Source organism: Mobula birostris, chromosome 5 (assembly GCF_030028105.1).
Source record: "Mobula birostris isolate sMobBir1 chromosome 5, sMobBir1.hap1, whole genome shotgun sequence".
Taxonomy (NCBI): Eukaryota; Metazoa; Chordata; class Chondrichthyes; order Myliobatiformes; family Myliobatidae; genus Mobula; species Mobula birostris.
The window spans coordinates 175,139,960-175,152,334 of record NC_092374.1 but is presented as its reverse complement, the minus strand read 5'-3'; the positions used below and the strand labels follow the sequence as shown (position 1 = coordinate 175,152,334).

Here is a 12,375-nt window from a genome sequence, read left to right as displayed (position 1 = left end):
ATTAGTGAAACATGGTTGAAGGAGGGGTGTGATTGGCAACTAAATATTCCTGGATTTCATTGCTACAGGTGTGATAGAATCAGAGGGGCAAGAGGGGGAGGTGTTGCATTGCTTGTCAGAGAAAATATTACAGCGGTGCTTTGGCAGGATAGATTAGAGGACTCATCCAGGGATGCTATTTGGGTGGAATTGAGGAATGGAAAAGGTGTATTAATGCTTATAGGGGTGTATTATAGACCACCTAATAGGGAGCAAGAATTGGAGGAACAAATTTGTAAGGAGATAGCAGATATTTATAGTAAGCACAGGGTTGTGATTGTGGGAGATTTTAATTTTCCACACATAGTCTGGGAAGCCCATTCTGTAAAAGGGCTGGATGGTTTGGAGTTTGTAAAATATGTGCAAGATAGTTTTTTGCAGCAATGCATAGAGGTACTAACTAGAGAAGGGGCAGTGTTGGATCTCCTGTTAGGGAATGAGATAGGGCAGGTGACGGAGGTATGTGATGGGGAGCACTTCGGGTCCAGTGATCACAATGCCATTAGATTAGATTATGAAGACACGTAGTCCTCTTTCATTGTCATTTAGTAATGCATACATTAAGAAATGATACAATATTTCCTCCGGTGTGATTATCACAAAACACAGGACAGACCAAGACTGAAAAAACTGACAAAGCAACATAATTATAACATATAGTTACATCAGTGCAACAGTACCATAACTTGATGAAGAAGTCCATGAGCACAGTAAAAGATCAAAGTCTCTCAAATGTCCCATATCTCACGCAGACGGGAGAAGGAAGAAAAACTCTCCCTGCCATGCCGACCATAGTCCGACTCTGAGTCATCCAAAAACTTCAAGCTCTGATCAGCTCTCCGACACTGAGTACTGAGCACCATCTCTGTCCGAACGATTCGACCTCCATCTCGGTCGCCAACAGCAGGCAAAGCCGGGGATTTTGAGGCTTACCCTCCGAAAGATTCCTGACCACGCAGTAACGACAGCAGCGAACGAGCATTTCAGAAATTTTTCTAGATGTTCTTCTGTGCTTTCACGTCCATTCTCCATCAAATCAGAATTGTTTCAATATAATTATGGAGAAGGATAGGACTGGACCCAGGGTTGAGATTTTTGATTGGAGAAAGGCTAACTCTGAGGAAATGCGAAAGGATTTAGGAGTGGATTGGGACAATTTGTTTTATGGAAAAGATGTAATAGAGAAATGGAGGTCATTTAAAGGTGAAATTTTGAGGGTACAGAAACTTTATTTTCCTGTTAGGTTGAAAGGAAAGGTTAAAAGTTTGAGAGAGCCATGGTTTTCAATGGATATTGGAAATTTGGTTCAGAAAAAAAGAGAGATCTACAATAAACGTAGGCAGCTTGGAGTAAATGAGGTGCTCAAGGAATATAAAGAATGTAAAAAGAATCTTAAGAGAGAAATTAGAAAAGCTAAAAGAAGATATGAGGCTGCTTTGGCAAGCAAGGTGAAAATAAATCCAAAGGGTTTCGACAGTTATATTAATAGCAAAAGGATAGTGAGGGATAAAATTGGTCCCTTACAGAATCAGAGTGGATGGCTATGTGTGGAGCCAAAAGAGATGGGGGAGATTTTGAACAATTTCTTTTCTCCAATATTCACTAAGGGGAAAGATATTGAATTGTGTAAGGTAAGGGAAACAAGTAGGGTAGTTATGGAAACTATGATGATTAAAGAAGAGGAAGTACTGGCGCTTTTAAGGAATATAAAAGTGGATAAGTCTCCGGGTCCTCTCAGGATATTCCCTAGGACCTTGAGGGAAGTTAGGTGGAAATAGCAGGGGCTCTGACAGAAATATTTCAAATGTCATTTAGAAACGGGGATGGTGCCGGAGGATTGGAGTATTGCTCATGTTGTTCCATTGTTTAAAAAGGGTTCTAAGAGTAAACCTAGCAATTATTGGCCTGTGAGTTTGACGTCAGTGATGGGTAAATTGATGGAAAGTATTCTTAGAGATGGTATATATAATTATCTGGATAGACAGGGTCTGATTAGGACCAGTCAACATGGATTTGTGCGTGGAAGGTCATGTTTGACAAATCTTATTGGATTTTTTGAAGAGGTTACAAGGAAAGTTGATGAGGGTAAAGGGGTGGATGTTGTCTATATGGACTTCAGTAAGGCCCTTGACAAGGTTCCACACGGAAGATTAGTTAGAAAGGTTCAATCGTTCGGTATTAATATTGAAGTAGTAAAATAGATTCAGCAGTGGCTGGATGAGAGATGCCAGAGAGTAGTGGTGGATAACTGTTTGTCAGATTAGAGGCCGGTGACTAGTGGTGTGCGTCAGGGATCTGTACTGGGTCCAATGTTGTTTGTCATATATATTAATGATCTGGATGATGGGGTGGTAAATTGGATTAGTAAGTATGCAGATGATACTAAAATAGGTAGTGTTGTGGATAATGAAGTAGGTTTTCAAAGCTTGCAGAGATATTTAGGCCAGTTAGAAGAGTGGGCTGAAAGATTGCCTTTGGAGCTTAATGCTGATAAATGTGAGTTGCTACATTTTGGGAGGACTAATCAAAATAGGACATACATGGTAAATGGTAGGGCATTAAAGAATGCAGTAGAACAGAGGGATCTAGGAATAATGGTGCAGAGTTCCCTGAAGGTGGAATCTCATGTGGATAGAGTGGTGAAGAAAGCTTTTGGTATGCTGGCCTTTATAAATCAGAGCATTGAGTATAGGAGTTGGGATGTAATGTTAAAATTGTACAAGGCATTGGTAAGGCCAAATTTGGAGTATTGTGTACAGTTCTGGTCACCGAATTACAGGAAAGATGTCAACAAAATTAAGAGAGTACGGAGAAGATTTACTAGAATGTTGCCTGAGTTTCATCTCCTAAGTTGCAGAGAAAGGTTGAACAAGATAGGTCTTTAGCATAGAAGGTTGAGGGGGGACTTGATAGAGGTATTTAAAATTATGAGGGGGATAGATAGAGTTGACGTGGATAGGCTTTTTCCATTGAGAGTAGGGGAGATTCAAACAAGAGGACATGAGTTGAGAGTTAAAGGGCAAAAGTTTAGGGGTAACATGAGGGGGAACTTCTTTACTCAGAGAGTGGTAGCTGTGTGGAACGAGCTTCCAGCAGAAGTGGTTGAGGCAGGAACGATGTTGTCATTTAAAGTAAAATTGGATAGATATATGGACAGGAAAGGAATGGAGGGTTATGGGCTGAGTGCAGGTCGGTGGGACTAGGTGAGAGTAAGAGTTCAGCACGGACTAGAAGGGCCAAGATGGCCTGTTTCCGTGCTGTAATTGTTATATGGTTATATGTGTACAGGGTCTGTCTTTTTTTTATGTTAAATTTAAAATGGCTTCTTTGTTATGTTATACTGGGGAATGCTTCTTTGTTATGTTAAATGCTGAGAAAGTCTCTAGCTAGATATTTGCTTGGGTTAATACAGACAGCAGGGTGCTATTAACCAATGGGTGGTCATGTATCATTTTGTTTTCGGATACAATGCTGTATCATATGACTGTGGATGGGGTTTTGGCGGGGAGTCGGAGGAGAGACGGGGAGGACGGAGGACGTGCGGAGAGGCTCCGGTCGATCACTCCGGGTGGTCCCAAGCCGTAAGTCAACAGTATTTGGGTGGTTGTCAGGAATCGACTGAGCTCCAACAGTTGCACGCGAAGAACTTGGACTTTGATAAGTCTTGGTGCCTTTTTTTTCATTACTTCCTTTTTCTGTATGGAATTTATATTAATATCATAGAATTAGTAATATCTATAAAGTGTACTTGGTAAAACGTACTGGGTGTGCTGGCTGATGATTGATGTTTGGGATTGATTCGGGCGGCAGCCGACTCAGTGGGAAGCGTTGAGGCAGGTGCTGGGTGGGATTTCCCCTGGACATATACGAGCCAATATAACTGAGCGTTACATATGTTATATGGATATTTTGGCAGGTGTAACTGCACCGGTCCAATGAAATAATGGCCATGCAACATACAGATATCCTTGAAGATTTATTTTTATTTCTGTCTCTCTTTCTTCAGTAGACACGGTGAAAACTACAAGAAAATAAAGGACATAAAAAGTTCGAAACATACATCTCTCAGTCCTTTAAAGTCTCTCAAGCTAGTGTCCATCGATAAACAGTCCCAAAACACATCAGCACAACAGAAATGTGCTGAAATCAAATAAAATCACTAAAAACATATCACACTGAACATGTAAAGGCACATCAACAATATTATACACAATATAAACAAAAACAATTACTGTGTGCGCCTCTTGGACCACATGCAGAATAAGGTTATTTTAGGGCCATGTGTCTTTCTCTGCTTCCATATTTGTTCTGACCCATAATACCACAGTCATGTTTTTAGTAAACTCTAGTCATGTAACCCATTAAACTCTGGTCATATGACCTGTTAAACTCTACATTAAATAAAACCTTACATAAAAAACACAAAATTCTTAATCAGACAATATTTTAAGCTGATGAAATAATCATGAATTTATGACAAAAACATGTAAAATAAACATCTCAATAAAACATGTCTCTGAGACAGTTACTGCAAGCATGTCTATCCAACACATGTACTGCACTTCTTTCATAGCACTGCAACAGCCTCTTAAGAAAAAGACTGTAGTCTTGAAGAGCCTTTATGTTTTCAGATTTTGCACCAAAGAAAGAGGCTTTTGCATATGGGCAGATGTAATTTTGTTCATTACCAAATGTCTCTGTAGTAAAACTTTAGCTGTAACATATACAACAGGAATTCTGCAGATGCTGGAAATTCAAGCAACACACATCAAAGTTGCTGGTGAACGCAGCAGGTAACGAAGGGTCTCGGCCTGAAACGTCGACTGCACCTCTTCCTACAGATGCTGCCTGGCCTGCTGCGTTCACCAGCAACTTTGATGTGTGTAGCTGTAACATATCCTTTCTTAGCGGTGTCATGCTGGTAACTTCTGACAAGTTCTCTAGGGCAACCCCTAATTTACTGGTCAAGGAAACAGAGGCAGTCACTTTGGCTGTCAGTCTTTCCTTCAACACTGTTTTCAGAAGCCTTTATAAATGTTTGAACACAGTATGAATCAACAAAAGGTCGCAGATAATCCTACCACAAGCTGCTCCAGTTTCACCAACGGGTCTGCGGCAATCCTTCACTGTAGAGTGGCGTTCATTTCTTTGTTGACAAAATGTAGTAGTTACTTGAAAAACAAGCCAAAACCGCTGAGAGACTGAGTGAGGGATTCGACACTGTGATATGCTCCCAAATAATTGAGTTCCGTTGAAAAACGTATGTTCCATCCTTTATTACAAAACCAGCAAAGATGTATGATCTTATCTAGTGATAAAAAAGTAACAATAGTGATAGTGAAATAAGCGGAACAAGCCAAATAAGTAAAGTTAGCAGTCAACAAAAAATATCCATGTCCCCAACTAATTCTCTCTCTAACTAAAATTAATGACACAAAGTGTGAATATGTAATTATACTCATATTCTTCTATCACGTCCCAATCCACGTGACAAATTGTCGTAACCCATAATAAAAATGCACAACACAAAATACAATGCAGACAGAGAGAAAATAGTTACATGGCTCCTATGGAGTTCTCTGACTGAGGATTTCTTCCAAGGCCAGGATCCCAGACACAGACTGAGAGTCCTCACTGGGCCCAACACTCACCCCTAGATGCCCTGCTGCTGAGCCTGCAGACGCTGCCTCTCTTTGATCAGTAGGATGAATCCGACCACGGCACTGATGATTCCCAGGGAGAGTCCCAGTGCACAGATCACGGTTCCTAGGCCAGAGACTTCCTCGGGTACCTCAGGTTCTAGGGAGGGACAAGAGAGGGGTGAAAGCTCGCAGTGAAACATACAATGGACATACAGTGACAGTTCATTCACTAAGCTAACCTTGCTAGAGGAGAGTCTGGCCCAACACTTAACACGCCTCCCCAACAGTGGCAAACCCCTGTCCACACACGTTAGTGAGCCTGTGGTCTGCGGTCACAGCCCCTACTCAGGGCCCACAGACAGGGGTGACACAGGATCTTGATAACCCAGCTTTGAGTCAGTGTGTGAATAATTATAGAAAGGATGTTAAAGGGACAGAGATCACACAGCTCCACTCCCTAGGATATCAACAGAGAGAGAACTGGTGGGGTGAAAGACTCACGGATATTAAATAGCAAACACTCAGCATTCCTATCATCCCAGCAATTGGAAAAGTAGCACTCTGCATGTCTTATACCCTTCCTTGAGGAATTGAGGATATAAAAAAAATCATTTTGAACCTATGTAACCTCTGGCTAAAAGAATAATTGGGACTGGATAGGAATTTTTGAACTGAAGTAAACTCTGTTTTCAGCAGTTAGCTAAAAACCAGCTTATATTAGTTCTCCTTTGGTTTGCAGAGAGACATTGAGAGTTTGATAACATTGTACATTGTACCCTCGTTTGAGTAGGAGGAGGAGGACTCACCGATAAGGACAGGAATGAACATCCATCTGTAATTAAGTCAGGGCCTAGCAAAGGGAATAACTAATTAAGATTGGACAGTACATCCATCTGTAATTAAACATTGATTTAGCAGATCCTCTTATCTATGTAATTAAGTTTTGCACCAATAGACTTCGTGGGCGTACCAGTTCAAATAACTTCTTGCAACAGTAATGTATAATAGGCATCTGTTAGTCTTGTGAGACTCATGGATTTGCGCCTTGGAAGGTTTCCAGGTGCAGGCCTGGGCAAGGTTGTATGGAAGACCGGCAGTTGCCCATGCTGCAAGTCTCCCCTCTCCACGCCACCGATGTTGTCCAAGGGAAGGAAAAGGGCCGATACAGTTTGGCACCAGTGTCGTCGCAGAGCAATGTGCGGTTAAGTACCTTGCTCAAGGACACAACACGCTGCCTCAGCTGAGGCTCGAACTAGCGACCTTCAGATCACTAGACCAACGCCTTAACCACTTGGCCACACGCTAACACATATGTATGGGGCTTACTATGTATAAATATACGGCTGTAACCTGACTAAGTAGGCCCACTTGTCGGATGCTGGCAGTACTTACGTGCCTTCCCTCTGACAACTGAGTCTCAAACTCCTGCAGGAGGGTGCGCAATAAACTGATGTAACTATAAGAAACTGGTCTCCTGAGTTTTATTCAGATTCTACTTTAACATCCTCTTCAATCATCTGTATAGATGGCTCAAAAATTCATTCAAACTGTTTCCAGCTTCAGATCCCATCCTGATACAGAACTCCTCATATAAGACCATAGATATAGGAGCAGAATTAGTCCATTTGGCCCATCGAGTCAGCTCTGCCAAATTTATCATGGCTAATCCAATTTTCCTCTCAGCCCAAATCTCTTGCCTTCTCCCCATATCCCTTCATGCCTGGACCAATAAAGAATTTATCAACCTCTGCCTTAAATATGCATAATGACTAGGCCTCCATAGCTGCCTGTGGCAAAGAATTCCACAAAATAGCCACTTCCTTGCTAAAGAAATTCCTCCTCATCTCCATTCTAAATGGACACCCCTCTATTCTGAGGCTGTGTCCGCTAGTCTCTCCTACCAGAGAAAACATCTTCTTCACATCCTCTCTATCAAGGCGTTTCACCATTTGATAGGTTTCAATGAGGCCACTTAGTCTGTGAGCCAGGACCCCAAATTTGAGCCATCAGTACCACCTGGGGGGAATAATTCTTATAGCGATTTTTGGCAAGGTATACACCCCTAGTGCTAAAAAAATTATGTGATAGCATTGCAGCGGTGGTATCTTTCTGTGTGTCCCAGGAGTCTACTATCACCAAAAATGCCGAAGCCTCTTCACCATGAAGAGAGACTTAGAGACTCTGAAAAGGAAAGCATTACTGATAAAGCTGGTGAGAATACCAGTACATCAAAAAGTCCAAGTAGGAGATCTTCATCAGAAGCAAGGTTGTATGATCAAATCTGCATTTTTTGTAATAAGGTGAAATTCCTGAAGGGCTCCAAGTCACGTGAAAAGCTTACACAAGCTGTACAACTCAGAGCTGATCAAACACTACGAGAATGTGCAACCCAAAAGGAAGATGAAAAGATTCTAGCAGTAACAAGCAGAGACATAGTTGCTGCAGAGGCCCACTATCATGTTTCATGCTATAAGGATTATACCAGAATCAAGGAAAAGGAACCTGAGTACAAGGAGAATGATGATGAAACAGATGGTGATGAACTGTATAAAAGGATTGAAAGCAAAGCCTATAAAGACCTTTCAAGTATATCGGAACTGATATCATACCCAACAAGATGACTGTACGAGTCACTTTTTTGGTCATGAAACTTGAATCTTTCATGCTACCTGGTGGAGTTACACTCCTGCAAGATTCTACAAGGAGGCACATTCATAGGAAACTGGAATCTGAGCTGGGCAATTCAGTAGATATATTTCCAGATGACAAAGGAAAATTGTTAATGGTTCCTGAAAGTGTATCATTAAGGGACGTTGTCTTGGAAAATCAAACTGTACAGAGGGAACTCAAAATTTGGAGGGCCAAGGCAACCAATTTTGACAAGATCATAGATCAGGCTTCATCACATATCAGATCAATCATTAGACAGGAGGTGACTGTGACTCCCTGGCCATTCCATCCATCTGATGTGAAAGATAGTGCTCATACCTCCATACCAGATCAACTAGAATGGCTTCTTGTTGGACTGCTCACTGGAAATCCTCACATCGAGACTCAAACACATAGAGTCACTGCTGTGGTTCAGTCACTTAGTCAGGACATAATATATGCTGTGACATGTGGTCAACATAAACCACCAAAGCACCTTCTACTCCCTTATGCGGTAAAAACATTGACGGGTAACACTGAGCTCATCCAGATACTGAACAGGCTTGGGCATGGGGTGTCTTACACCCAACTTGAAGAGAACAACACTGCTCTGTGTCTCCAAAAGCTAGCAACAGCCTCCAACCAGAGAGTTGTACTTCCAGCCTCCATCAAGCCTCATGTCTTCACCAATCTTGCATGGGACAATATCTATAGACTTGAGGAAACTCTCACAGGAAAGGGTACATCACATAGAGGCAATGGCATAGTGGTACAGGCCAATGTCTATGGACCACATCTGCCAAGAGCTGAGCTTCCACACAATGAGAAACTGAAGCAGAGATCAGTCACCATTGAGGACTAAGAACTGGAAGTATATGTAGCAGGTGCACATGTGGGCCCACAGCCTCTCTCAGGAAACCAAGGAAGCTGCTCTTCTTGCCTGCAAGAAGAACTTGGTGTGGAGACTTGCAAGGCAAACAGATCCAGAGAATCTGACAATCCCAAGCTGGACTGGTTTTAATATCTGCACCAGGGACCAAGAACCAATCTCACAAGATATTGTTGGGTATCTGCCAACCATCAATTCACCAGCCACAGAGTTGACCACAGTATTTGAAATCCTGAACCAGTCAGAGCTAATCAGGAAGGAACTTCATCTAGAGACAATTGTAGTAGTCATGGATAAAGCACTCTATGCAAAAGCCACTGAAATTGCCTGGAAGCACAAAGAGCGCTTCTCCAACATTCTTCTCAGGATGGGGACATTCCATACCATATGTAATGCCTTAGCCATCCTTGGAAAGTAATTTTGGGATGCTGCTCTAAAGGACGTATGCATAGAGGCTGGAATTGTCACAGAGGGTCCATCAATGGAGTCCTTGATGGTAAACACTACAATAGTGCTGTCAGGGTCCACAAGAACATTTATGAAGCACTGATGAGACTCGCATGGGCAGAGTTCACACCATGGGTTGAGGACAATGTTCCAGAGGGGAGTGGGATAACCAAATCATTCTTAGTCCATGTGAACAACATGGCCAGTGACTTGAAACAACAGAAGTTGAACAATCTGCTGCAAAGTCCAATCAGAGCTTTGTCATGCAGAGCTACAGCGGCCAAGAATCCAGAAAGATGAGGAAGCAGTTTCAGCAGAGGTTAGCCTCATACATGAATGGTCAACCCATTTGCAGAGAAGCGGGACCTCATTAGCATCCCTACAGCAAAGGCAGCCCCCAAGGACATTGTCTTCGACCTGATGAAGGCATATGAGATTGGTGAGCAATGCTATGCAACCTTCAAGGATGAGAGACTAGAGGAAGGCCCACCAGCAAAAAAATTCCATGACCCAGTGAAAACCAACAAGCTGAAAAGATTCAGTGATATGTGTAAGAAGAGAGAAGTGAAATCAAATGGGAGGGCGATCATCTTGAATGCAGACAGGTCTTTGTCTGGACGCATCATAGCAATGGCACAGGGGCACAGTCTACATATGGAGGATATCCTTTCTCATCCCCTTGGACCATTGTCCTGGGCCCTGTCCACACCAGAAGGATTGCTGAGAAAGACAAATAAAGCTACTTTAGCCACAACCTTGCAGAAAAATGTAGCAGTAGAAGAGCAACTCCCAAGAAACTCTGCTACAGTGGTTGATAGAATGAACTTGGTCCAAAAAGTAAAAGGTGATCGAGTTACTTTCAGAGATGTTGCCACAACAATTCTGGGCATGGCTCTGAGGGAAGGCAGTCAGAGTAGCAGAATAGAGGTTGTGCTCGACACATACAAGGAGAATTCTATCAAGAATAGTGAAAGATCTCTACGGGGTGAAGAGACTGGTCATTGGTTGCAAAGTATCACAGGAACACAGATGGTGAGGCAGTGGAGGAGCTTCCTGACCAAAGTCAGTAACAAAAATAGTCTCATTAGCTTCATAGTCCATGAATGGAGGAAGGTGGAGTACAGAGCAAAGCTACAGGAGAAGATTCTGTATGCAACTGTGAATGACAAATGTTACAGAATCACATCTCAAGACGGTGAGGAGGTGTCAGCTCTTCAGTGTCAACAAGAAGAAGCAGATGGCCACCTAATTCTCCATGCTGCCAATGCCACAAGAGAGGGATACCAGTCTGTAGTGATCTGCTTAGAAGACACAGATGTCTTTATCATGTCTTTAGCATTTTGTGACAAGATTGAAGCTCCGTTGTTCCAGAAGTGTGTCACTAGAACCCGTACAATCCCTGTAGACATCAGGAAGGTTGCTGCCACTGTTGGCAAAGAGATTTGTAGGGCTCTCATCGGGTTGCACACATATACAGGATGTGACACTGTAAGCACTTTTGCAGGCAAGGGGAAGACAAGTGCCCTAAAGCTTCTGACGGCAACAGGAAAACTCAAGACACATTCTTAGAGTTGGGTCAGGAATGGGACCTCTCCCCAGGACTGATGGACAAACTGGAGGCTTTTACATGTCTCCTGTATGCCCCAAAAGCATCGACCATCAAGGTCAATGAGCTTGGGTATCACCTTTTCTGTGCCAAAAAAGGTGAAATCGAAAGTCATCAACTCCCACCATGCAAGGGCTGCTTAACAAAACATGCACAGCGAGCCAACTACCAGGCTGGTATATGGAGAAGATGTTTGGAGAAGGACCCATAAGTGCCAAGCCCTGTTGGCAGAAGATGGAAGATGGAGAGAGAAGAGGAAGCTGAACAGTTGGTGGTGCACTAGATGGAAGGCCAGCCAGCACCCGATGCCGTCCTGGATCTACTGGCCTGTAACTGTCCAGAAAAATGTTCACTCCCAAGATGTATGTGTGTTGCAAATGGCCTCAGGTGTACTGACATGTGTAGACTGGCAGACTGTGAGAACCAGGCATCCACCTCAGAGTGTGTGGAAAGTTCAGATGAAGATGTGGAAGACGTGGAAGACTTGGAAAAGTATTATGATTATTAGTAGGTTATGAAAGTATGGAAAGCAGTCTTTGATTAAATATATTCATTTTACAACCAAATGGGGCCTAGATTATGGCCGTGTGGAACCCCACATTTCAATTAGTGTACTGTAATTCTATATGCTATGACAAAAGCTTAAGATTGTTTTGATTTGATACAACAATATGGAAAATATCATGACATTAATAAAACTCCAGAAATCTCTCCAAATGAGGTTTTTTTACCTTTTGGTGGGCGGGGGGTAACATTTTCTGCTGTACTGATGTTAATATGGAATATATACACAGGGTGATAACTTCTTTGAATTCCTGAATAAATTCTCTACAAATCCAAGAGATAATATGTGTCCGAAGGTTTTTATTGACTTTTTCCAAAATAAACAACAGACAAATATTTTTCTAAAAATGAAATTGAAATTGGGCACTGTACTGTGAGTGCCACCAATGACATAGTTTTCAATGTAAAAGTTTATAACAACATTTGATGAAAAGTGCTTGAACTCAGCTATCATTGTGACAAATTTCAATGTTGAGGGATCACTGATGACAAAATACCACTAGGTTGAATATATATGTTGTACTTTATATTGGCCACTT

The 12,375-nt window shown here is 42.2% G+C and overlaps 1 protein-coding gene across 1 annotated transcript in view; it reads right to left on the bottom strand.

Annotated features, from left to right (window-relative positions):
* Positions 1-5,692: 5,692 nt before the first annotated feature.
* The window catches only part of LOC140198415 (H-2 class II histocompatibility antigen, A-Q alpha chain-like), a 45,459-nt gene continuing 38,776 nt past the window's right edge, over positions 5,693-12,375 (bottom strand). Inside the window, 1 exon segment of the mRNA XM_072259505.1 lies at positions 5,693-5,838. Coding sequence (XP_072115606.1) covers positions 5,693-5,838 — 146 coding nt within the window.